The sequence below is a fragment of the Rhinatrema bivittatum genome, chromosome 6, assembly GCF_901001135.1.
Source record: "Rhinatrema bivittatum chromosome 6, aRhiBiv1.1, whole genome shotgun sequence".
NCBI lineage: Eukaryota > Metazoa > Chordata > Amphibia > Gymnophiona > Rhinatrematidae > Rhinatrema > Rhinatrema bivittatum.
In genome coordinates this window covers 193205989-193233723 of record NC_042620.1, presented here as the reverse complement: position 1 = coordinate 193233723, position 27735 = coordinate 193205989, and the positions used below count along the sequence as shown (strand labels likewise).

The window sequence follows — 27735 nt, the reverse complement described above, 5'->3', positions numbered from 1 at the left end:
ACATGAGATACAACAGACTGCAGAAAATACAAATGTAAAGAAGCAAATATAACACAGAAGCTTATCAACAATTCAAAAATTCAAAGAGGCACCACTGGTACAACACTAGATTGACGTATTTCACTCTCACTCAGACAACACTTTTTGTGAATGACCGGGGCGGTTGTGCAATTTTGAAATACAACTTTTATGGCAGGAGCAAAAGTGGATTTTTAACTTACAATCTCTATCTCCTAAGAGCCTAAATATGAAACTGAATGGTCTCATTTTTTGTGGTTATTCCCTCCCTCTCTTTACTCCCCTCTCCCTCCTCTTGATTACCCTACTGTGGCTCAATATATCCTTCTATACCAGTGGTCCCCAACCCTGCCCTGGGGGCTCACCAGCCAGTCGGATTTTCAGGATATCCACAATGAATATGCATGAGAGAAAATTTGCATGCACTGCCTCCATAACATGCAAATGTTCTCTCATGCATATTCATTGTGGATATCCTGAAAACCTGACTGGTTGGTGGGCCCCCAGGACAGGGTTGGGGACCACTGCTCTATACAACCTGACGTTTGGAGAGCACTGCCATCCTTTTGACAGCTTGTTCTTTGGTTGGATAGATCTAGTCATGTGACTTGTTTTTAACTGGCTGACTGGTCTCCTCTGATATAAAAAAAAAAGCTGTGACTGACTTAAAAGTCAGTATTGTTATTGTCTGTAATAGTTCCTATGCCCAACTGACTGGTACTTTTATGTATTGATTGTGATTACCTAGTTCTTTGTATTTTTGAATTGTTTATAGGTTTCTATGTTACATTTGCTTCTTTACATTTGTATTTTCTGCTATTTTCTGTTGTATCCCATGTACAATGTCCTCCTTGATCGATTTGTATTATTCTGTTTTTTGTTTGTAGTCTTTTGAATCACTGTATGGTTCGTCCTTCCTGATGCAGCCTTTGGGTGAAAAATGGGACTCTGTTGGGGAACTCTGATACTTTCAAAGATCATTAAGTTTGACAGCTGGAGTCTCTCATAATAAATATATAATTGTTTCTTGAACATGTGTTTCTTCTTGGTGAAAACTACAATGCTAGTACCACGCTTCCTCCTTTCCAATTTGTGATTTTTCAACTGTAGGCCCTTCTCCCCATTATTGGTTGATTTTATTCTATTACATGCATGTAAATGTAGTTCTGATTACTTCCCTATAAAAAACATCACTGCATCTCTGTGCATGCAGTAGGATAAAACCAGGACTGACTTGGCCTGTGCCTTTTTGCATCAAAGCATTTGGTCATCTTACCGATAGTGGCTAACCACTCTAAAAAAAAATAAAAAAAAATCAAAAAACCCCAAAGATTTATCAGGTTTTTGCTTGCCAGCATCCATGTAACATGTTCTTTTTAAATTGAATGCAGTATCTTTGAAATGCCAGTAAAAATGACCACTTTTGCCATGCTTCCCTCTTATAGAATAAAATCAGACAGACTGACATTAATTAACTAATGGCTTTAGCTAACAAGCAACTGCAAAGCCTTAAAGAATAGGCTAGGTAGCAAAAACCACACAGGTGAATTTTCAAACATTTATGTGTGTAAAAATCCGCATATATGTGTGTACATAGATTATAGTCATGTAGATGCTATTTTATAAAACCACAAAATACATGTGTAAGTAAGGATCCATGAGTATATTTTTGCGTGTAAAAAAAGGGTTGGGGCAGGGACATTCTGGGGCGGGGCCAACATTTATGCAAGTTGCTATTTTATAAGCAATTTACACGTGTAGATTTGGCAGCTTAACCACGTATATTTACACCTGCTCTACTCCTGGAGTAAGTGATTCTAAATGTCTTAAAAAGTGAAATGCTGACTGGGTTGAGGGGCTAGATGAAATGGGGGGAGTTGAAGCTGAAGATCCAGGAGGGTCTCAATGACCTGCAGATGGACTGGGTGAAGTGGTAGACTAATTTGTAAGGTTGGTAATTTCATTGCTACATGTAATTTAGAAAATCTCCCAATTTACACAGGTAAATCCCATCGTACGGGGGAAGGAGCAGCAAATTTATGTAAATTACACAGGTATATTTTTAAAGTTAGATGTAAAAATATGTGAGTATAGCATTTGCATATTGCTTACCAGGATAAATTCCGATTTACCTGGCTAATCAGGGGCTTTGCTACTACTTAATAGGATATGTCTTGAAAGTGGCACTTATCTGGACAAGCTCATATTTATCCATCTAAGTAGCAACAAAGCTGCTACTTATTCAGAACAGTCTTTAAAATGCTACTTATTTGGCTAAGTCAGAGAGCTGAATAAGTCTGAAAAATGGTACTTATGCAGATAAGTCAGACAGGTATGTCTAAAACAGAGCAACATATTTGGATAAGTAGCAGACTTATTTGTCTATTTTACATATCTGGATAAGTAGCTCTATTTATGACATATCTGTTTATCTTATCCAGATAAGTAACACTTTTCGGACTTATCTGGCTCTTTAATTTAGCCAGATAAGTATAATTTTTAAGACGTATCTGGCTAAATAGCAGCTTTGCTGCTACTTAGATAAACTGGAACTTGTTTGGATATATGCTGCAACTTAGCTGGAAAAATTGAAACTTATCCAGATAAGTAAAATATGTATCAGTGCATTTTTTTACATGCACGCGCATGTTGCAGGGTACATTTATGCATATTTTATAACCAATGTATATCATATACACGCAGGTTATAAAATACAGGAGTAGATTTTCATGTGCCCATATACACGCATAAATGGGGGTGTGTACAGCTATTTGAAAGTTATTCTCACAAGTAAATAAAAGTCATTTTTTGAAAAGTCATACAGAATACATACAGAGCACATTTTCCATGGCAGACAGGTCATTACTTCCAGAGTTTAGATGCAGTGTGCTATGATGCCTTTTCTTAATCCATTCTAATGGTGCCCACTGAAAAGGGTAAACAAAATATGCACAACACATTGGAACTGAAATCACACAAACCCTTGGATCCTTCTTCCTTTTTGTTGATGTTTTCCTTCTTAGGGTCATAGATACTGCAGTCTGTTCCTGCCCAGGTAGAACTACATATGCAGGTGGCTTCATTACTACAAACCTGAAATCAAGAATAAAAATGGCAAAGTTACTGCATTTGGTATTTCACAAAGTCAAAGCTCAACTATAAAGTTTATACTCAGGAAGGCTTAAGTTGTGAATGCCTGGAATCTTCAGTTATTCGTTAAACAGTAAGTGTGATTAGAGCAAAGCAGAATGTGCTTAACTGGGAATTAGAATTTGCTCCACACATCATAATATGAATTATTACAAAATGTACATTAATATTATATCACTATGCAAAGCATGTTGAAAACGACAAATGTTTTGTGTTTACATCAATACTGGGGTGAAGGGAGAAACTGCTCATAACTTTTACAATTTCTTTCTTTTGAGGTAACATGGCATGGTCCAAAGGGAACATTTTCATTCAAGTTAGGGACAGAGAATGCTAAAAATGTGTGGTCTTCTTCCTCAAGCAAGAAGAGCATTACAACTAAAAGGCCTTAACAGATCACAGAATTGGCAACCTAACATTGCAATTTATCATATTAGTTTGTGTTTTTCTTTTAGGTATTTAAATTGGTATTTCAGTATTTACTGTTGGGGTTTTGTATGTGGGGGAAGGCATAGTGTGTCATGAGCACAAAAGCAACTAATTATATCTATTTATCTAATGTTATTATGCAAAGACTTCTGTATTATTCATTACTGCTGAAACAGTTTCAAAAGACTATACAAAAGAGCCTTATATAAAATCAAAATATGCAAATCATTTGGAGAGAATAGGAAAGTAACACAAAAATTTATGAAAATGTGGCAGGTAATACAGAAAAAGTATTTGAACTTAAAAATGTCCTAAGGCTGGCATGACCAATTGTAAACTATGAGTCTCAGCTACTAGATGTTATGGTAAAGAGCAACCAATGAAAACTACAGCAAAAGGCCCATTATCGGTATGTAAAAGGAATAAGCAGTGTTATTCAAATATCCCAGTTATTTGAAAACCTCTGCTTCCTGCATCAGGCAGCAATGCACAGGGAATAGGAACAAACCAGGTGGTGATGAAGTGGACAGAGCACAGAGAAAATCTACTACACAATCTCTCCCCCTCCTGTCATTCCTCCCCTCCTGAAATCTCCTTCCTCCCCACTAATTCCTAGGCCAGATGCCTGTTACCTGAGAATTCTGGATAGTTAACTGCCTGATAATTCTGATAATGGGGCTTTTACTGCAGTTCACTATCTGACCATTTTGAAATTTCAAGTTGATGTTTAAGATGTTAATTAACCTAGTATATAGTCTTTTCTGTCTTATATCTAATTGTTAATAAAGTATAGTTTTAATTGTTTTAATTTAAAATTTGCCAATAGTTGTCTACGGGATTCTGATCAAAAAGTGGCAACATCCAAATCTTCAGAGAACCTTTACTTTGAAAGTAGAAGGTCTTTACAATCAATGTCTGGTTTAGGCATCTGTTTCAAAACTTTTTAGTGAAAAACAATTTCATACATAAAAGCTATCTCAAAAAAGGAATAATCTGTTCACAGTTTAACCATCACAATACTATTTAGGTATTTGTGACATTTGTACTCTGCTCATTAGTCCAGAGTCAAAAACTATAAACAAATTTTATGTCACCAAAAGATTCAATTTGTACCCTTGGACGGACAATAGAAAGAACCCACTGGTCCGAGGTTATACCAGGCCACTGGTTTGCGAAGAACCACAACCTGCCCACGACTGGAGTGTCCAACATCCTGGGTATGGGTGATTGGCCTATGCTCCCTATGACTCAGTCAAAACCATATCCTTGAAATTGCCTGAGGTGCCAGCTGGGGCCTGAGAAGCTCTCTGCTGCCTGGGATGGCCGTGGGAGCCCTGATGTTGTTGACAGGAGTGAAGGGGCAGGGGATAGTACTTTCTCTGCTCCAGCTCCTCCTTGAACATTGCCGACGCCAGTACCAACAGGAAGGAAGGAGGGGTGGCCAGATCCTCTTTGGACCCTCGAGGCAGATCGGTGATTGGCATTAGAACCAGTGGAGACTGTCGGAGACTATTGTGGACTCCCAGTACTGATGGAGGATTGGCGCTCCTTGCCACACGGTCACTTTGAGGGCATTGCATAATGAGCCTATGCATCCCCATCCCCGTGCATTGACAGGGATCAATGCCAATGCTTCTTTGGCTTTCCTTGAAGCTCAGCCCAGTTCTTCCCCGGTGCCGAGGCCAATGTCAAGGAACCAGACATCTCAGCTTGGAGGAAATCAATGGTGGTTAGTCTCTGGCACCCCTAACCACTGTTGATGGCATGGTGTCCATCAGTGCGGCTCCAAGGTCCATCGGAGTGGATACCACCGATGCAAATGGCTTGGCCTTCTTCAGCTCAACAAGCTGTTATATTTTATTGAGTCAAAGACAATATCCCTTCGGGGTCATTTGTGCACATAAATGGCAACCCCTGATTTCTTGTGATGCCTCCAGGCAGAGGACATATGTCTCATTGGGGTCCGTAATGGACATGGTCCTCGGGCACTGCCGAAAACTGGACGTGACCCTGATGGGAGAAAATAAAAGGGACGCATACCAAAAATGATGACCAGCTGGCACTGAGGCACTGCCAACGCAGGGGAATTAACTGTGAAAGGAAACTTACCAGAAGCGTCGAAAACCCCAACTAGGAACACTATGGGGAAACACCGAGAGGGACCTGGTGTCAAACATCGCGAGGAAAACCCATGAAAACGCGAACGAGAAAAAAAGCTTTCCAGAAGACCGAAAAGTCAAAGTGAGCTCACTCACACCATGATGTTTACAGCTCTGTGGAAAAAGAGATACTGAAGAAGGACTCTATGTGAACGCAGGGAATAGGCATGCTGGGCATGCTCAGTGTGCCAAGTCAAAGTTCTAGAAACTTTGACATAAGTTTTCCATGTCGGGGCTCCATCTGATGATGTCACCCATGTGTGAGGACTACCATCCTGCTTGTCCTCGGAGAAAATCTATTTCCTGTTTGTGTATACAGGCATACTTTTAAGTGCACAATGTTCTTTTTCATGCACCACTAAGTAAACCTTTTCCATTTCGAAGAATAATTCTTTCGTGATGAAGGTTTACGTGAAGCTAAAAGCACTTGAGATACATTGGTTGAAAGATTGAGTGGTTGTAAAATCAAGCTTTCAACATCCATGCTGTCAGGGATAGGGATTGAAGGTTGGGATGGCGCAACAGACTCTGATCCTGAGTTATGAGAGTGGGAGCTAGGTCTAGAAGGGTGGGAAACCATACTTGTCGAGGCCAATATGGGGCTATAAGTATCATGGACCCCTTGTCCTGTTGTAACTTCACTAGAGTTTTGGTTATGAGCGGTATTGGAGGATACGCATATAGAAGGCCTGAGTTCCAAGGGCGAGCAAAAGCATCCTTGGTTAGTTGGTGATTCTGTTCATGCAGAGTGCAGAAGCTGCCACTTTGTGATTCAGGTGTGATGCAAAGAGGTCTATTGTTGGTTGTCCCCAACGTTGAAATATCCTGGTCGCTACTGAGGGATCCAGGGACCATTCGTGTGGTTGGAACTGGCGACTGAGTCGATCTGCCACTACGTTGTGCATGCCTGCCAGATAAGTGGCCTGGAGAAACAATGAGTGTGTCAGGGCCCAGTCCCAAATCTGTGCAGCTTCTTGACAAAGCAGAAACGAGCCCATACCTCCCTGTTTGTTGATGTACCACATAGCTACTGTGTTGTCCGTTTGAATGAGAACAGTCTTGTGTGAAAGGCAGTCCTTGAATGCATGCAGAGAATAACGTATAGCTCGAAGTTCCAGGAAATTGATTTGAAATGTTGCTTCGAGTTTTGTCCAAGTACCCTGGGTTTGGAGATTGTCTATGTGAGCTCCCCAACCTAAGGTGGATGCATCTGTAGTTAAAGTTATCTGTGGGACTGGTTGCTGGAAGGGAAGGCCCTTGCGCAAATTGTCCTTGTTCGCCCACCAAAGAAGAGATGAACGTAGCTGGTGGGTTACTTTAATTGGAGAGTACAGTGGTTGAATGGCTTGGATCCATTGTGCTCTTAAAGTCGAGTTACCCTCATGGCTAATCTTGCCATAGGAGTGACATGAACTGTGGATGCCATGTGGCCTAACAAGGTTAGAAACTGATGAGCTGTTGCTTGTTGCTTTGAGTGAATAGAGTTTGCCAGTAGGGAAAGTGTTTCTGCCCGATCTCCAGGTAGAAAAGCTTTTGAAAGTATGGTGTTCAATTCTGCTCCTATGAATTGAAGCAGGTGAGACGGAGTGAGATGGGACTTTTGATAATTGATGAGAAAACCCATGGAGTGAAGTAGAGTAATTGTTCGACAGAGAAGCCAGAGCTCCTGGTTGAGATTGAATTCTGATGAGCCAGTCGTCTAAATAGGGAAAGACATGGACACTTTCTTTGTGCAAGTGTGCTGCTATTACTGCCAGATATTTGGTGAATACTCTGGGAGCAGAGGCAAGTCTGAATGGTAGCACTCTGTACTGGAAATGTTGATGACATACCATGAAGTGCAGATACTTGCAATGAGGAGGAAATATTGGAATGTGAGCATAAGCGTCTTGAAGATTCAGAGAACAAAGCCAATCTCCTGTTTGAAGAAGTGGAAACATGGTGCCCAGAGAGACCATCCTGAATTTTTCTTTCTTCAGAAATTTGTTGAGATTTCTGAGGTCTAGGATGGGACGTAGGCCTCCGATTTTCTTTAGAATGAGGAAATAGCGGGAATAGAATCCTCTGCCTTGCTGAGTCCGGGGCACCGGATCTACAGCCCTGGCCCTCAGAAGAGTGGATAATTCTACTTGCAATTGGATTATGTGATTTTCGATTAAAGGAAGAGGTCTTGGAGGAGAATCTCTTGGAATTGGGAGGAAATTGAGTTGGTAACCTCGAAATATTATTGCAAGTACCCATTGGTCTGTTGTTATTTGTAACCAATGGTTGTAGAAGGAGGATACTCTGCCTCCTACCGGAAGCTGTGGATGAGGATTGGAGAGATGGCTTTGGTCTCTGGGAAAAACCTCAAAAGCCTGCAGCCGGTCCCGTCTGTGGTGGAGATTAAGGTCTAGCCGCCCTAGGTTGTCTGGATTGAGCTCTTTGCTGAGGCCTAGTAGATTTGCCTCTAGATGTTGGAGGGTAATAACGTCTCTGTCTATAGAAAGGTCGTCTAGATTCCTTTCTGGGAGGCCGACGAGACGACTGGGCAGCAGAATCCTGCGGAATTGATGAAAGTTGGCGCAGGGTTTCTGTATGTTCTTTTAATTGTGCAACTGCATCTTGCACCTTGGAACCAAAGAGGTTATCACCCAGGCATGGTAAGTCAACCAATTTCTCTTGGACTTTAGGCCTGAGGTCAGAGGCTTTTAGTCATGCCCAACGTCTTGCACTTATGCCAGAGGCTGCTACGCTGGAGGCTGTTTCAAATCAGTCATAAGCAGCTCGGACTTCATGCTTGCCAGGTTCAAGTCCTTTGTGAATACTTGCTTGGGCTGCTTCTTGATATTGTTCTGGTAATGATGTTGTGAATTCTTGCATCTGTTTCCACAGATTTCTTTGATACTGAGTCATGTATAATTGATAAGCTGAAGCATAAACGTTGGTAAGTTAAATGTAAGACATTGATAAGACAGGCTAAGAGAGAATTTGAAAAGTTGGCTGTAGAGGCAAAAACTCACAGTAAAAACTTTTTAAAATATATCCGAAGCAGAAAGCCTGTGAGGGAGTCAGTTGGACCATTAGATGATCGAGGGGTTAAAGGGGCACTTAGAGAAGATAAGGCCATCGCGGAAAGATTAAATGATTTCTTTGATTCGGTGTTTACTGAAGAGGATGTTGGGGAGATACCCGTAATGGAGAAGGTTTTCATGGGTAATGATTCAGATGGACTGAATCAAATCACGGTGAACCTAGAAGATGTGGTAGGCCTGATTGACAAACTGAAGAGTAGTAAATCACCTGGACCGGATGGTATACACCCCAGAGTTCTGAAGAAACTAAAAAATGAAATTTCAGACCTATTAGTAAAAATTTGTAACCTATCATTAAATTCATCCATTGTACCTGAAGACTGGAGGATAGCAAATGTAATCCCAATATTTAAAAAGGGCTCCAGGGGTGATCCGGGAAACTACAGACCGGTTAGCCTGCCTTCAGTGCCAGGAAAAATAGTGGAAAGTGTTCTAAACATCAAAATCACAGAACATATAGAAAGACAAGGTTTAATGGAAGAAAGTCTGCATGGCTTTACCCAGGGCAAGTCTTGCCTCACAAATCTGCTTCACTTTTTTGAAGGAGTTAATAAAAATGTGGATAAAGGTGAACCGGTAGATGTAGTATACTTGGATTTTCAGAAGGCGATTGACAAAGTTCCTCATGAGAGGCTTCTAGGAAAAGTAAGAAATCATGGGATAGGTGGTGATGTCCTTTCGTGGATTGCAAACTGGCTAAAAGACAGGAAACAGAGAGTAGGATTAAATGGACAATTTTCTCAGTGGAAGGGAGTAGACAGTGGAGTGCCTCGGGGATCTGTATTGGGACCCTTACTTTTCAATATATTTATAAATGATCTGGAAATAAATACGACGAGTGAGATAATCAAATTTGCAGATGACACAAAATTGTTCAGAGTAGTTAAATCACAAGCAGATTGTGATAAATTGCAGGAAGACCTTGTGAGACTGGAAAATTGGGCATCCAAATGGCAGATGAAATTTAATGTGGATAAGTGCAAGGTGATGCAAATAGGGAAAAATAACCCATGCTATAATTACACAATGTTGGGTTCCATATTAGGTGCTACAACCCAAGAAAGAGATCTAGGCGTCATAGTGGATAACACATTGAAATTGTCGGTTTAGTGTGCTGCGGCAGTCAAAAAAAGCAAACAGAATGTTGGGAATTATTAGAAAGGGAATGGTGAATAAAACGGAAAATGTCATATTGCCTCTGTATCACTCCATGGTGAGACCGCACCTTGAATACTGTGTACAATTCTGGTCGCCGCATCTCAAAAAAGATATAATTGCGATGGAGAAGGTACAGAGAAGGGCTACCAAAATAAGGGGAATGGAACAGCTCCCCTATGAAGAAAGACTAAAGAGGTTAGGACTTTTCAGCTTGGAGAAGAGATGGCTGAGGGGGGATATGATAGAGATGTTTAAAATCATGAGAGGTCTAGAACGGGTAGATGTGAATTGGTTATTTACTCTTTTGGATAATAGAAAGACTAGGGGGCACTCCATGAAGTTAGCATGGGGCACATTTAAAACTAATCGGAGAAAGTTCTTTTTTACTCAACGCACAATTAAACTCTGGAATTTGTTGCCAGAGGATGTGGTTAGTGCAGTTAGTATAGCTGTGTTTAAAAAAGGATTGGATAAGTTCTTGGATTAGAAGTCCATTACCTGCTATTAATTAAGTTGACTTAGAAAATAGCCACTGCTGTTACTAGCAACGGTAACATGGAATAGACTTAGTTTTTGGGTACTTGCCAGGTTTTTATGGCCTGGATTGGCCACTGTTGGAAACAGGATGCTGGGCTTGATGGACCCTTGGTCTGACCCAGTATGGCATGTTCTTATGTGGTGGGGCCACTAGGCAATAATGATCATAACATTATCAGATTTGAATTAATGAGTGGTAGGGGGACAATAATTAAATCTAGAGTGCTAGCACTAAAAGGGAGACTTTGATAAAATAAGGAAGATAAAAAACTGAAAGGTGCAGCTAGGTTAAGAGTGTACAAGTATGGACATTGTTTAAAAATATCATCTTAGAAACGCAGTCCAGATCTATTCAATGCATTAAGAAAGGTGAAAGGAAGGTAAAATTACCACCAGCTTGGTTAAAAAGCAAAGTGAAAGAGGCTATTTTAGCCAAAAATATTTTTGAAAAAAATTGGAAGAATCCATCTGAAGAAAATAGGAAAAAGCATAAGCATTGACAAGTTAAATATAAAACACTGATAAGACAGACTAAGATATAATTTGAAAAGAAGATGGCTTTATTTATTTATTTATTTTTAGATTTTTATATACCGGTGTTCCTATATGAAATAAAGATCACATCGGTTTACATTGAAACAGAACATGAAAATTGCCAAAAGGCATTACATAGAACAAGGTTATGAAACTTGGAACAGTGTACATAAGTTCAAAATTTAACTATAACGTTGTAACATTGATGACCAAAAGATAAAGGAGAAAAAAAAAAAAAAAAAAGGACTTAAACAATTAAGTTGACAGGTCTTATTGAGCATAAAAATTATAATGTATAAGTGAGAAAGTCTCAAGTGTCCTGCAGCAAGAGATTAGATACCAAAGTAGGTAGTGGTATGGAAAATGGGGGTTTGTGAAGAAGATATGTTCTTGCTGGTTGGAGGGGAAAAAATGATGATCATGGTCCTGGAAAAGCTTGGCTAAAGAGCCAGGTTTTAAGTTTTTTTTTGAATGAAGAGTGGCAGAACTCAAGCCGAATGTCTGGTGGGAGCGCATTCCATTGAATGGGGCCTGCTGTAGATATGGCACGTTTATGATGCGAGGATTTTGTTGAAGGTACATAGAGTGTGCCTTTATATGCTCCTCTGATGGGTCTAGAGGAGGAGTGAGGGCGTAGTTGGTTACATAATTGAAGAGGAGAGATATTGTGAATGGATTTATGAATTACGGTGAGTACTTTATATAGGATCCTTTGCTTTATAGGCAGCCAGTGGAGGAGCTTGAGAATGGGGGTGATGTGATCTCTTTTATTCGTATTGGTAAGGATTCTGGCTGCAGAGTTCTGTAGCATTTGGAGGGGTTTGATGGATGAATATGGAAGGCCAAAGAGAAGCGAATTGCAATAGTCGACTTTTGATAGAATAATGGCTTGTAGGACCATCCGAAAATCGTTGAAATAAAGAAGAGGCTTCAATTTTTTTAAGACTTGTAACTTATAAAAACAGTCTTTGGTGGTTGTGCTTATGAATTTTTTAAAATTGAGCTGATTGTCTAGCATGATACCTAGATCTCGAACATGTGGTGAGTGATTTAATATGGGAGTGGATGAGTTGAGTAGGTCAGCTGGGTTTAGAAGTTTGATGTTGATGTCTTGATTGATGATTAGGATCTCAGTTTTGTTGTTGTTAAGAATGAGGCAAAGGCTGGAGAGAAGATGATTGATCTGTTGCAAACAATTGTTCCAGTGAGCCAAGGTTTTTTGTAAGGATTCTGAGATTGGGATGAGTATCTGGATGTCATCCGCGTAGAGATAGTGAGTTAGGTTTAGTTTAGTAAGTAGATGACATAGAGGTAAGAGGTAAATGTTGAAGAGGGTAGGGGAAAGGGAGGAACCCTGAGGGACCCCCCGGTTGGAAGGGATCGGTTGTGATTCTTTGTTGTTAATCTTTACTTTGAATTGTCTATTTGCTAGGAAGGATTTGAACCAGCTGAAGACTGTTCCTTTAATGCCTATATCTGCCAGACATTTTAATAGAGATGAATGGTTGACAGTGTCAAAGGCTGCAGAGAGATCTAGTAGTATCAAAAGATGTGGTTGTTTTTTGTCCATATTAGATAGAATAGAATCGGTAAGAGAGATAAGGAGAGATTCAGTGCTTAACGATTTCCGAAAGCCATACTGGGAAGATACAAGAATGTTGTTTTCTTCCAAATATTCAGATAGTTGTTTATTGACTATCTTTTCCATAATTTTGGCGATCAATGGCAGATTAGCTATTGGGCGGAAGTTAGCTGGATCTGTGGTTGGAAGGTTAGGTTTTTTAAGTAGAGGTTTGAGAATGGCTAATTTAAGTTGGTCAGGAACTAGACCCTGGGAGAGAGAGCAGTTAATGATGTCTGCAATTGGTTTTGATATGGAGTTTCTTATTGTGATGAGAAGGTTAGTAGGAATTGTGTCTAAGGGATGAGATGACGGTTTCATTTTTTTAAGTATGTTTTCTATCTCAAGTGCTGAAGTGGTCTCGAAAGTTTCCAGCGTTGTATTTAGTTGAGGTGAGGTAATGTGAGGGAAAGGGGGATATGAAAAAGATGATGAGAAAGAGATAGTCAGTTTGTCAATTTTATCCTTAAAGTATTCTGCTAGTTCTGATGCTTTGTTGAGTGCTTGATCATCAGGAATGGTAGGAGGTGATGGTTTAGTGAGAGCTGAAACGTAGGAGAAAAGTGCTTTTGAATCAAATATGAAATGATGTATTTTTTTTGAGAAAAAATCTCTCTTTGTTCTCAGTATGCTGATCCTATAAGCATTGAGGGAGGTTTTATAAATAGCTAATGTTGTGGGGGATGGGTTTCTCCTCCAAGTGTGTTCTTTATTTCTTAGCTCTTGTTTAAGCAGCTTCAGTTCTGGGGTGAACCAGGGTTTCCTGTTGTCTGGCGAAGGTTGTACTACTTTTGTGATGGAAGTGCAGGTAATGTCTGCGATCTTTTTGGTGATGTTGCACCATGAGGTGGTGGCTGTAGATGCGTTGGAGAGATCGAGATGTGATAATTCATTAGTGAACTGATTGATGAGAAGGTCTGTAGAACAAGGTTTCCTGAATTGAATAGTGTTTTTTGGGAACGAAAGTGGAGGATGTTGTGAAAGCTTGAAGGTCGTGTTGATGATTTGATGGTCCGACCAAGGGACAGGTGAACATGTGATTGTATTTGTGTTTGAGATGCACTGATTAATGAAAATAAGGTCTAAAGTGTGACCTGCTTTGTGGGTAGGGGCTTTTATAATTTGTGTGAAGCCCATGTAGTTGAGAGCCGAGAGTAGGGTAACACAATTTGGGGATTGTGGTGAAGCATCGACATGTAAGTTGAAATCACCCAGTAAGATGGCAGGTTTGTCTGGGTTGAAGTATTTGGCAGAGAGTTCAATGACTGGTGAAGGGTCAGAATCTAAAGATCCTGGTGGAGCGTAGATTAGGCCAATTTGTAAATGATCAGATTTAAAGAAAGAGAGCTCTAATTTTGATGTGGTATATGAATGTTGTAAAGATATTCTTAGACCTTTCTTGGCTGCGAGAAGCAGACCTCCTCCCTTTCTTTTGGTTCTAGGTATGGAGAAAAAATCATAAAGCTGAGTTGGTAGTTGATTTAACAGAGCTAAATCTGAAGGTTTAAACCACGTTTCTGTGATTGCACAGATATCTGGGTTTACTTCAGTAAGGTAGTCGTTTAAGATATGAGTTTTTTTTGAAAGTGATTGAGCATTGAATAGAGTAAGAGATAACAGAGAAAGGCCGAGGAATTGTGTGATTGGTGAAATCACAAATCTAAATGGCTTTAGCGGTGAAGGTGCTCATAAGAGGCTTCTAAGAACATTAAAAAGTCATGGAACAGGAGGCAATGTACTTTTGTGGATTGCTAATTGGTTAAAAGTCAGGAAACAGAAAGTAGGATTAAATGGTCAGTTTTCTCAATGGAGAGAGGTAAAATAGTGGAGTGTCTCAGGGTTTGGCTTTTTAATATATTTATAAATTATCTGAAAAGGGAATGACAAGTGTGGTGATCAAATTTGCAGATTATTATGAGTAGTTAAATCAGAAGCGGATAGTGATATGAGGGACTGGAAGATTGGGCATCCAAATGGCAGATGAAATTTAATGTGGACAAGTGCAAGGTGATGCATATAGGGAAAAATAACCTACGCTGTAGTTACACAACGTTATGTTTCATGTTAGGAGTTACCACCCAGGAAAAAGATATAGGCATCATAGGCACATTGGAATTGTCAGCTCAGTGTGCTGTGGCGGTCAGAAAAGCAAACAGAATGTCAGGAATTATTAGAAAAGAAATGGTAAATAAAATGGAAAATGTCATAATGTGTCTGTATTGCTCCATGATGAGACTCTAACCTGAGAACTGTGTTCATTTCTGTTCGCCGTATTTCAAGAAAGATGTAGATACACTGGAGAAGTTACAGACAAGGGTGATCAAAATGCGAAAAGGGATGTATTGGCTCCCCTATGAGGAAAGGCTAAAGAGGTTAGAGCTATTTAGCTTGGAGAAGAGATGGCTAAGGGGGGATATGATGGACGTCTACAAAATCATAAGAGGTCTAGAATGGGTAAATGTGAATCAGTTGTTTACTCTTTCAGATAATAGAAGGACTAGGAGGCACTCCATGAAGTTAGTAAGTAGCACATTTAAAACAAATTGGAGAAATTATTTTTCACACAATACACAATTAAGCTCTGAAATTCGCTGCCAGAGGATGTGATTAAGGTAATTAGCTTAGCTGGGTTTAAAAAAGTTTTGGAAAAGCTCCTGGATGAGAAGTCCATAAACTTAGGGAATAGCTATTGCTTATTACTGGCATAAGTAGCATGGGATCTATTTAATGTATGGGTACTTGCCAGGTATTTCTATCCAGATTGGCCACTATTGGAAACAGGATGCTGGGATTGATGGGCATTTGGCCTGACCCAGTATGGCAACTTTTGTTCTTATGCAGTTTTAGCCTATTCTTAGCAGATTAGATCAAGCTTTTTCAAGTTGGCTGGGGATTGTCTGTGAAGTACAATCTTCAAGTCTTGCCAATATTAATATCCTTAACATAAGGAATGAAGGTAACCTACATGGAGCGGCAGTCACTACCCTTAACAGACCCATTGGGGTAACCTGCACAGAGCGGCATTTACTACCTTAAGAACACATGGAGTAACCTGCACCAATTATCAGTTTCTACCATAAGAAACTTGCTGGACAGACTGGATGGCCCATTTGATCTTTTTCTGTCGATAATACTATGTTAGATTTCCAAATGGATTCAGATTTGAGCTTTGACCACTCAAGGACATTCACTTTCTTCTTGCTGAGCCACTCCATTGTTGCTTTTGCTTTGTGCTTAGGTTCACTGTCCTGCTAAAAGGTGAATCTTCTTCCAGTCTCATCTAAGGCAGATTGAAAGTGGTTTCCTCCAGGATCTGCATGTACTTTGCACCATCCATCTATCCCTTGATCTTCAAACCTTCCTGACCCAGCTGCTGCAAAGCATTCCCAAACATAATGCTGCCATCACATGCTTTAGTGCAGAAATGGTGCTAACAGTGTAATGTTCTATATTTGTTTTACACCATACATCGCTTAGCAGTGAGACCAAAAAGTTCCATTTTGGTCTCATCAGACCACAAAATCTTCTCTCACTTTCATGCTTTGTCCCGTAAGTGTTTCTATGAGGCACATCATATGGCTTTACTTCAGCAGTGACTTCCTTCTTGCCACCTTTCCATACTGGCCATGTTTGTGGAATAATCTTGAAATTGTTGACCAGTCAATATTTTCCCCAGTCTTAGCCAGAGACCTCTGTAGCTCTTTTAAAAGAATCTTAGGCCTTACATCTTCAGAGAAATAGCCATGTTAGACTGATGTAGTAAAAACGACAAGAGATGGGTGGCACCCTTATTAGGCTGACGAAGTGGACTCTGTCCTCAAAAGCTTCTGCCTCAATAAGAACATAAGAACATAAGAAAATGCCATACTGGGTCAGACCAAGGGTCCATCAAGCCCAGCATCCTGTTTCCAACAGTGGCCAATCCAGGCCATAAGAACCTGGCAAGTACCCAAAAACTAAGTCTATTCCATGTTACCATTGCTAATGGCAGTGGCTATTCTCTAAGTGAACTTAATAGCAGGTAATGGACTTCTCCTCCAAGAACTTATCCAATCCTTTTTTAAACACAGCTATACTAACTGAACTAACCACGTCCTCTGGCAACAAATTCCAGAGTTTAATTGTGCCTTGAGTAAAAAAGAACTTTCTCCGATTAGTTTTAAATGTGCCCCATGCTAACTTCATGGAGTGCCCCCTAGTCTTTCTACTATCCGAAAGAGTAAATAACCGATTCACATCTACCCGTTCTAGACATCTCATGATTTTAAACATCTCTATCATATCCCCCCTCAGTCGTCTCTTCTCCAAGCAGAAAAGTCTTAACCTCTTTAGTCTTTCCTCATAGGGGAGTTGTTCCATTCCCCTTATCATTTTGGTAGCCCTTCTCTGTACCTTCTCCATCGTAATTATATCTTTTTTGAGATGCGGCGACCAGAATTGTACACAGTATTCAAGGTGCGGTCTCACCATGATAGAGGCATTATGATATTTTCCGTTTTATTCACCATTCCCTTTCTAATAATTCCCAACATTCTGTTTGATTTTTTGACTGCCGCAGCACACGGAACCGACAATTTCAATGTGTTATCCACTATGACACCTAGATCTCTTTCTTGGGTTGTAGCACCTAATATGGAACCCAACATTGTGTAATTATATCATGGGTTATTTTTCCTTATATGCATCACCTTGCACTTATCCTCATTAAATGTCATCTGCCATTTGGATGCCCAATTTTCCAGTCTCACAAGGTCTTCCTGCAATTTATCACAATCTGCTTGTGATTTAACTACTCTGAACAATTGTGTGTCATCTGCAAATTTGATTACCTCACTTGTCGTATTTCTTTCCAGATCATTTATAAATATATTGAAAAGTAAGGGTCCCAATACAGATCCCTGAGGCACTCCACTGTCCACTCCCTTCCACTGAGAAAATTGTCCATTTAATCCTACTCTCTGTTTCCTGTCTTTTAGCCAGTTTGCAATCCATGAAAGGACATCACCATCTATCCCATGACTTTTTACTTTTCCTAGAAGCCTCTCATGAGGAACTTTGTCAAACGCCTTCTGAAAATCCAAGTATACTATATCTACCGGTTCACCTTTATCCACATGTTTATTAACTCCTTCAAAAAAGTGAAGCAGATTTGTGAGGCAAGACTTGCCCTGGGTAAAGCCATGCTGACTTTGTTCCATTAAACCATGTCTTTCTATATGTTCTGTGATTTTGATGTTTAGAACACTTTCCACTATTTTTCCTGGCACTGAAGTCAGGCTAACCGGTCTGTAGTTTCCCGGATCGTCCCTGGAGCCCTTTTTAAATATTGGGGTTACATTTGCTATCCTCCAGTCTGTTAGGCGTCACCTGCCTCTTGTCATTTAGGCCTCACAGTGACTTTCTACAGCAGTTTCTTTAACCCATGGTTACTAACTTTAGAGGGATGGCTTAATCATAGCAGTGACTTGGTGATGCCAAACTGTGTTTCCATTTTAAAATGGTGGATCTGACAGTGCTCCAGGGGATATTTAAAGACACTGAAATATTCTTATAGCCTTCCCCCAATCTGTACCTTTGAATAATGTTATCCTACAGTCCTTTTGACAGCTACTTGTTCAGCATGTTTTGACCTTTGCTTCAAATTCACTTCATACAACAGAAAAGGCTTGATTCTTTAGGAGTATTTGAAGCAGCTCAACTATCTTGATTTGACACAGATGGACTCGAACTTATCTTGGACCTTATTAAGGCAATTGTTTTAGTCAGAGATAATTTGGGTTTGCTATGAAAAAAAGTGTGAAGGCTTATGCAATCATGACTTTTTTTATTCTTAATCTCTATAATTGTTCTTTCATGATGAAAGTATAGATTATGTTGTGTACTATAGAACAGTGAAACAAATTTCTACTTTAATGCATTTTGATTTATATTTTTTAGATAGCAGAATGTGAAAAATGTACAAGCCTGCACAAGACTTTGTAAGGCACTGTATGTATATTTGAAATACTGACCAGTGTATAGCTAATACATTTTTCTTCAAGATAAAAATCCATTTACAGTAAAATGTTCAATTTAAATTAAAGACAAAATTAAATCAAATATCTTCATGTGAGGACTGAACTCACATATATATAATGTGATGGTTGTCATCTGTGAGTTGCCCCAGAATGAATGATGAAGTGCCAGGGGAGTGAAATCTAGGCCACCCTATTGAGACTTCCACTTAGTTCAGCCACCTTCCCTTTGGGTTGAGCCCTCCGGTGCTGGTGGCCAGTGGGGTTAGACCTTGGCTCAAATAGGAACAAGAGGCCTGGAACAAAGTAAGGAGCAGGAATGAATCGGAATTCCAAAAGCCCAGGTAGAAGAAATAGGAGCGTTGAAGGCAGAGGCTGAAGAAAATGCAGTCTTCTGAATACAGGAACTGAGCCAGAGTATGAGGACTGGAGAGTAGGACCAAGCTCTGGCAACTGACTGCTGAGACTGACTCAGTAGAAGTACAAGCCTATAAATGAAACAAGATGGCTGCCAGGAAAATGAGGAACACAAGAGCTGGGAGGACTAGTCAGATAGTTCAACTGGCTCACAGCACTACCTGTAGGCCAGAGGAGCATTTGGCAACAGATCCTTATATTTATACATATCTCATTAAAAAACTTTTTTCACAAAAATTTGTTCAATACTCTCTCCTGTCTGCAGGTCTGCTCTGCAGCACATGACTGCCAACCCTCCTTTGGATTCTATCATCTCAGCAATGCATTCAAACTTCAGCATTCTAGAGAGACAGGTAACTGATACCCGCTTTTCCTACTGGACAATTAACAAGCTATTTGGTCAACTCTACTCATTCACCTATATTGTCTAATTGTGCCATGATTGTTCTACATTACTGTTATATTCAGGAGCTAGGGAAGAAAACATGGGGATTGCAAATATTTTGGGCATCAAAACAGAATACAATGCCTAGTTGTATTCTGTTTTGAACCTATGATATAACTGCTTATGTGGTTTAAGTTGAACTGAACCATAAACCAGAGCTTGTAGTGCACTCTGCTCTGTAAATTATAAAGTCCAATTAAAGTGCACACAAAACTTAACTTGGTCAGTGTTTCAGAATCCACTCCATTTATTGTTCCGTCTGGTAACTCCTTACATTTACACCACAAAGTTTGTTACAGTTCTTAACAACAGTCCCCCCCCCCCGTGTTTACCTGTCGGCTGCTTCGGGGGGATTCTTATCAATGTCTATAAACAAAAGTAGTAAAGATGTGACCAAAGTTTAACAACTGGGCTACCCAAAAGACAGACTACATATGAAAAATTCACATACCTGTGTGGTAATCTGTCATTCATTTTATACAGGAGCACAGTAGTGCTGTGTCAAGAAGCAGTATTTAAACCCTAACTCAGGCTGTTTTGGTGCTGTGTTGGGACTGTTGTTAAGAACTGTAACAGAACTTTGTGGTGTAAATGTAAGGAGTTACCAGACGGAACAATAAATGGAGTGGATTCTGAAACACTGACCAAGTTAAGTTTTGTGTGCACTTTAATTGGACTTTATAATTTAAGTTGAACTGACTCATAAGTGGAAAAAAACAAAATTATTTTTAAAAAAAGGTGACTGCATGCAGTGTATCTTTGAAACTCTATTCAGTAGGTATTACAGGATTTTGTAGAGTATCTTATGACTGAACAGAAAAATAAAGGCTTATGCCCTCTCTATGCAGCACACCATCCATAAATACAAACTACATACACAAGTGTAGACTTACTCCATGGCCAGAACAGCTTCTCCCATTTGAATCAAAAGGGCAGCTGCTTATGTTCAAGGATTGAATTTGTAGACACTTCCTGTCCAGACACATCATGGATGGGCCACAAGGAGTACCATCCTCAACGTATCCCAAATCCGTCTCATCGTCTAAAAGAACATGAGCACCACTGTAGAGGAATATAAAGATAATTATATTTTAAAACAAATAATATAAAATATTTAAAGTTTACATATTATTGAGTTTCTAAATATATGAGAAAATACTTTGGTTTAATCATTCACAACAGATTATATTTCTAAGTACATCATTGCTTCTATTTCTTAATTGTTAACAACATCCATGCCCCCTCCCCTGTTCATTGTATTTTTCGATCTTTCAGTTGTAATGTAAACTGGCATGATGTTTGCATACTAATGTCGGTATATAAAAACTTTAAATAAATTATTGTGGGCTATAACACTGGTGTAAGGTTACCTATGACCTAGCAGAGTATAATAACCAAAGCATTGCCTATGTCAAGAGGTGGCAAGAAGTGGTACAAAGACGTGGGAAGAAAACTGATCAGCAGAGTTTTATGCACATGTATCGTTAGGAAGGCAATTTTCAAAGCCTTTTCTGCCTGTGTTTTACATGTGGAAATTAGGGTCCTTGAAAAGTGCCTACTCTGGATGTAAAAAGTATGTGCGAAGTACAACCTCATATGTACTTTTATGTGCAAACAATGGAGACATTCCTGCTGATGGAGTCTGGGCAGGGTTAGCATTTATGTGTATATGTGAACAAGTTTGCTGGAAAAAGTACCCAGGCAAATTGCAGGTCTGCGTGTGTACTTTTTCTGACTCAATTTTGGTAAAGTCTGTAGATAAAAAGTACACTTTTGTGCACAGTTTGAAAGTTGTCCCCATGCTCACAGGTTTACCTCTATGTAAATTTGTAAGCATAGAGGTAAATTTACCTCTATGTAAGCATGAGGTAAGCATGAGGTAAATTTGTTTACATAGAGGTAAACTTGAAAACTCTCTTAGGCAGTTCCCGGGACTAATGCCTATAACAGATTCCAGCTCGGAGTGATTTATTCAAGTTTTTGTACCCGCATACTATATATTCCGTAGTCATTCATGTTGACCCGTCCCTTGTTCCACTATTGAAGACACTGTGCTCAATTGTTTTCTTTGTAATGTACTAAGATACTATGATACTGAGTTCAAATGTTTCTTGTAACTATACTATGTTCAATTTGTACTTTGTTCTATGTAAAGCCCCCCCTTTTTTTTGGCGTTTCACTGTTTTATGTAAACCGGAGTGATCTGTATTTCATACAGGAACCTCGGTATATAAAAATTAAAAATAAATAAATAAAATATAAATAAATGTAGGGTAAGCAATTTTATAAAAGCCCATTTCTGCAAGTAAAGTATGAATTTACCTGCAGAAATGACTTTGAAAATGACCCTCCCTATCAAAGAAGCACAGCCCTCTCCTTAAAGTAGTAGTGTTTTCCTGTTTTAGTTACAGGACTCCAGCAGAGCTTCATGCTGTCCCAAAGTGAGAGCGCAAAGCTAGGTATTATCCAAGCCAGACTGACATTAAAATGTGTTTCAAAACAGGGAAAAATCCTCACTTTTCTAAGTCAAAAAAATGTCTAACATCAAGATCCACGAATAACACCCTTGTGCATTCCTGTCCTGCACCCCCCCCCCAAAAAAAAAAAGTCGCACCAGACAACACCAAATGGAGTGGTTGAAAAAGGCTGCAGCTTTATTGTTAATAGTATAAAGGTAAATTCACTTCCAGCACGCACTAAATCAACTCTCTACATCAGACTGGTGCCCCTGACTGCACGCCATTTTGCCTAGTAAAGCAGCCCATAACCACCCGGCCCCCTGCTGTGTTCTCCGAGCAAGGGGGCCATCTGGGCTGGCAAAATTGCCCCACCGGCTCGTGCACCCGCCACTAGCATGAGGAAGGTTACTTGCCTCATGCCCCCCCAAAAAGCTGCAGACTTCTTCACCAGAAAAAAAAATTCAAGGACCTCCTGTATCATGTTATTAAAAAGAACATAACCGATGTCAGAGAGGTGTATATGGTCAGGTCGATAGAGGCCGTCGCATGGGTCGTTGGCCCATTTGTGTTTTATCCGGAAGCCTCCCAGTTTATGCACCCACTGGCCGACTTGCCGGTTGATCTTCTTCCAGCCCCAGTTCCATAGTCTGCTGTCGTTCCGTTTTATTCTGTAGATGATGTCTAACCACATGAGGCATGTAGTAGGGAACCAAGATGCAAGCTAGCTCAAATTGGCCTTCATACTATGAATTAGCTGTATGTAGATTGAGGACCCGATGTCATTGCCACCCAGGTGAATCACAATAATGCTGGGCTTGGCCATCGTGTCCTTCTTGAGCTGAGCCAATGGGAGAAGCTGATCCTAGTACATGCCTCTTTTGCCCATCCATAGAATGCGGACATCCTGGACGGCCAACCCTAAGTGAACAAAGGAATGTTCGATAATCCAAGCAATCCTCTACTGTTGGGCCAACTCTGTAAACAAAAGTTGAAAAAAGCAAGAAACAGGTTATAGCCTCACGCCTGCTCTGTCCTAATCTATGAGTAAACAGCACTGGACCTCCATCGACCGATTTTTTGAATGGTGTCGATGTGTAACCCAGCCTGCACCGCACTGGTGGCCGCTTCTATTCTAAAAGAGTGAGTTCCAAATTCATTTGGATTACACTTTGTCAATGCCCTTTTCAAGACTGCCAAAAACTGATAAACTGTAAGGGGTAGGAGATCGGCGTGAAACAATAGAAATTTGCTGCCAACAGGTCGCAAACCTGGGAAATTCCGCAATGGACAGGTGACTTGCAACAAAGCGCATTTCAAGCATAACCTGCAACCCTGGCCTGCTTGATCAGTTTTCGACCTTTGCATGGTTAACTGAATCGTCGAATAGCTTGCAGTTTTCCATAAGTAAACCTCTGGAACTGGTGTCATTTTTGGAAGCAGCCACCAGTTCACTAATGCGCAGTGCGCCAAAGAAGGCTAGGGAAAAAGCGGCGCGGAAAAGTTTGACTTCAAAATCCGAGGCACAAATGGATGGTAAACGTGCCACGGTTGAATGAGCAGGTTGTGTGTGTGATTGGGCATTTCACGTCACGAGATGCTCTGTCTTTTGGGCCCACCCTACCAACATCATCTTAACTAGAAAACCTTTAGTGGGATCGCCCCAACCCTGAGCCTTGGAAAAGAAAAAAAGAACTGGCAATTTGCTTTATCACCGCACTTCTGGATTTTCCCCTATCCTTGGCCCAAGCTATGTATTCTGTCATTAATCCCTCCTTTATGGGCCGCTGACTCAGCCACGTTCCTTCATGAACTTGGACACGACTGTGTAAGCTCTGCAGTAAGCATTCCATGTAGCCGGAGCTACCAATCTCTGTAGGAGGTCTCATGTCGTGGTACTCCAATGCGCCACAGATGCTCCGGCACCGGGATTCCCATCTTGTCTGCTCCAGGCACCTGTTTATAGAACAGATTCCATTTAGCTCTTGACAAAGTGTCTGCAATGCTGTTGTGCATTCCAGGAATGTGGCCAGCGCAAATGACTGTATTCAGGTATAAACTGGTGAGAACCACCTCCTTTAGCAACTCGGCTACCTTGCAACATCTGGCAGACTGTCGGTTTATGACCTGCACTATGGCCATATTGTCACACCAGAATACTATGTGTCTGTTACGCAGCCTATCACCCCCATATCACCAAGGTGACAAGTATGGGAAAGAGCTCTAGGAAAGTGATGTTGCGAGTCAGACCCGATTCCACCCAGGATGGGAGCTATGCCAATACACACCGAAACCGAAACCCTTGGAGGCGGAGTATATACCCAGATCACGACTGGATATAGGGGGATCCAGCCATACAGATATCCCATTGAAATTGTTTAAAAAGGATGATCATATCTCCAGGTCCTCTTTCAAAGGTCTTGTGATTCTGATATAATGGTTTGGACAGTTTGTTTTCATTCTGCTGGCAGTTAGCCTCCTCAGGATCACCCTCCCCATTGCTATGACCCGGCAAGCAAAGCTTAAGGCATCAATGAGTGATTTGCACCTCCATTAAAGTCAACGTTTTAGTTTACAGCGCATGTCCAAGCATAGGATGCAGGTTATGCAGCTTGTCTTGAGGCAATCGGGATACCATTGCAGTGGAGTCCAACTCGATTCCCAGAAACTTGATAACCGTGGATGGGCCTTCGGTTTTATCTTGGGCTAGTGGCATGCTGAATTCAAGGGCCAAGCTACGAAATACAGATAACAGGTATGCGCATGTCTATGAATCTGATGGACCCACGAATAAGAATCCGTTAAGATAGTGCATCCAGCCACTCCAGCGTGCATCCAGTTGGTTCTCTACAACACTGAAAAATCTCAAACAAGACCTACAACACAAAGAGCAACGTTGGCGCAAAGATCCCTCACCATCCCTTCTAGCCAATTATAAAACCACTATGAGCATCGGAAAAACGATTCGCGTGCAGGAAGTCGTTCCCGGACCCCCACTGGACTTTTGGCAAGTCTTGTGGGGGTCAGGAGGCCCCCCCAAGCTGGCCAAAAGTCCCTGGGGGTCTAGCGGGGGTCCGGGAGTGATCTCCTACGCTCCTGATGTCGGGGGACAAAAAATCAAAATGGCGCCGGCGCTAACTTTGCCCTGTCATATGACAGGTCAAACGTAGCGCCGGCGCCATTTCTACAACGCACCGGAGGTCTGAGAGTAAAAGATCACACCGGGACCCTTCCTCTGGACCCCAGGTAATTTAAGGCATTTTGGGGGGGTTCGGGAGGGTGGGGGATTTATTTTAAAGGGTCGGGTGGGTTTTAGGGTTGTTTTAGTGTGCCCGAGAGTGGAAGATCACACCGGGACCCCCCCCACTGGACCCCAGGTAATTTAAGGCATTTTGAGGGGGTTCGGGAGGGTGGGGGATTTATTTTAAAGGGTCGGGGTGGGTTTTAGGGATGTTTTAATGTGCTGGTTTTCGATTTACACGATTTACACGATATTTAAAAAACCCAAACTGCGACGATCCGATTCCCTCCCCCTCCCAGCCGAAATTGATCGTTAAGACGATCGATCACACGATTCACATCTCTAGTGATTAACAATCTGTGCTGTATGCATCTGAATTTTTGTGCCTTTTTGTCTAAGTTTTATCCATTTTTAATTTCATTTGTTTTTCTTTCCTTTTTATTTCTCCAGATTTCTTTCTTCTCTTCTACTTTCCTACCTTTCCATGACAGCCTCCTTCCCCATGGAGCCTCTTTTCCACGCATTAGTTCCTTCTACCTTCCCAATCTTTTCTTTCTTCTCTTCCCTCTCCAATCTCACCTCCTTTTTACCCTCTCCCTCCCTGACAGCCCCCATTCCCTCTTGGCCTTCTTCTCCAGTATAGCCTCCCATCCTCTACTCTAGAGCTTCCCAAACCTGTCCTGGGGACCTCACAGCCAGTTGGGTTTTCAGGATATCCACAATGAATAGGCATGAGATAAATATACATACCATTGAGACTCAGCATATGCAAATTTATCTCATGCCTTATCATTGTGGATATCCTGAAACCCAACTGGCTGTGGGGTCCCCAGGACAGGTTTTGAAAGCCCTGCTCTATTCCCTATTCCCTTTCATCTTCTTCTGTTTCCTTTCCTTCCATCCCAATTTTTTCCTCTTTCCTTCAATTTTTCTCTTACTTCAGCTCTGCCCCTCTGATCCATTACTGACTCAGATGCCACTATCCTGCTGGTGCTATGGAGTACAGAGAAGTTGCACCTGCAGCCCTACATTCTAGGAGAGATAAACTGCAGTGGTAGCCTGGGACAGCCAGTGAGAGGAAACTTTGGCGTGGGGCACTCGGAGCAAACTGAGTCAGTGGCAACCTGGTGCTATAGGAAAGAAATAGCAGCAGCCCAACACCACAGGAAGTAGGGAAGCAGTATCGTACAGCAGGAGAGGCAGTTTGCCTAAAATCATTGCTGATGACCAAATTATGTGGCAATTGTTGCAGCATTATAACCAACAAGAGAACTTGGGGTAGATTTTAAAAGGAGCGCATGCGTCCTACATGTGCGCGCTACCGGTGCGCGCACATACATGCCAGATTTTACACCTTGTGCATGCAGGCATGCGCAAGTTATAAAATCAGGGGTTAGCGCGTGCAAGGGGGTGCCCAATTGTGCACCTTGCGGGCGCTGAGCCACTTTCCCCCGTTCCCTTCCCCCTAGCCTGACCTTCCCACACCTTCCCCTATCCTTTCCTCCTCTAGCCCTACTCTAACACCCCCGACCTTTAATTTACCTTTTGTGCCTGCCAGCCAACTGCCGGTGTGCAATCCCAGGCACAGCAGCTAATATGGCTGCTGTGACGGGAGCCTGACCCCGCCCCTTTTGTAAAGCTCCAGGACTTACACATGCCCCGGGGCTTTATGCTCGTCGCTGGGCCTTTTGAAAACAGGCCCAGTGCGCGTAACCTTTTTAAAATCTGGCCCCTTGTGTATAAAATAGCATCTTAAAGAAATAATTCACAGACAATACAGCTCAAATGAATTTGTTGATGCACATATCATTTCTATAACTAATATGGATCACATCATTCAGGGATATTCTATATATATTCCATGTATTCTTTTACAACAATTAATCACTGGTATTAGAATGTACAGCATATACAGATATTCATACAGAATATCACATGAATTCATCAATAAAACATAAAATATTGTGGGGTTTTTTTTTTACCTGCAGTCTACTACTCGTCCTTGATGGTTAAAGGATGTTGGAGCCACATCTCCCTGAATTTGACCGATTCGTGGGACTCTGGTAACATTAGTGCAGAGCAAAAAGCCACAAAATACATCACTGTAAAAAAACAAAACAAACTACTCATAATTGACTACTATAAACAGATTCATATGACAGATAAAGAAGGCCTTTCACTACTGCCCATTTTCTACGCCTACTGCAAAAACTGAAGAATCCATATGATTTTTGGCTTTGTCCTCACATCCTTGCCACCAAACATGCTCCCTGTTTGTCTCGTTCTTTCTTAAACCTTTGTTCACTTTTTCCTTTCAGTACCTCTAATGGGAGAACATTCCATTAATCCATTACCCTTGTGTGCAGAAAAATATTTCTTTAGAGTCTATCCCTCTTCCACTCTCGTATCATGACCTCTTATTCAAGAACTTCCTTTACAAAAGAAAGTGATTGCCTCTTGTATATTATTTATCCCTTTTGGG

At 41.0% G+C, this 27735-nt stretch overlaps 1 protein-coding gene across 1 annotated transcript in view; it reads right to left on the bottom strand.

Annotated features, from left to right (window-relative positions):
* ADAM23 (ADAM metallopeptidase domain 23) overlaps positions 1–27735 on the bottom strand; it is a 600522-nt gene that overhangs the window by 127056 nt on the left and 445731 nt on the right. Inside the window, 3 exon segments of the mRNA XM_029606344.1 lie at positions 3000–3111; positions 20450–20618; positions 27236–27355. Coding sequence (XP_029462204.1) covers positions 3000–3111; positions 20450–20618; positions 27236–27355 — 401 coding nt within the window.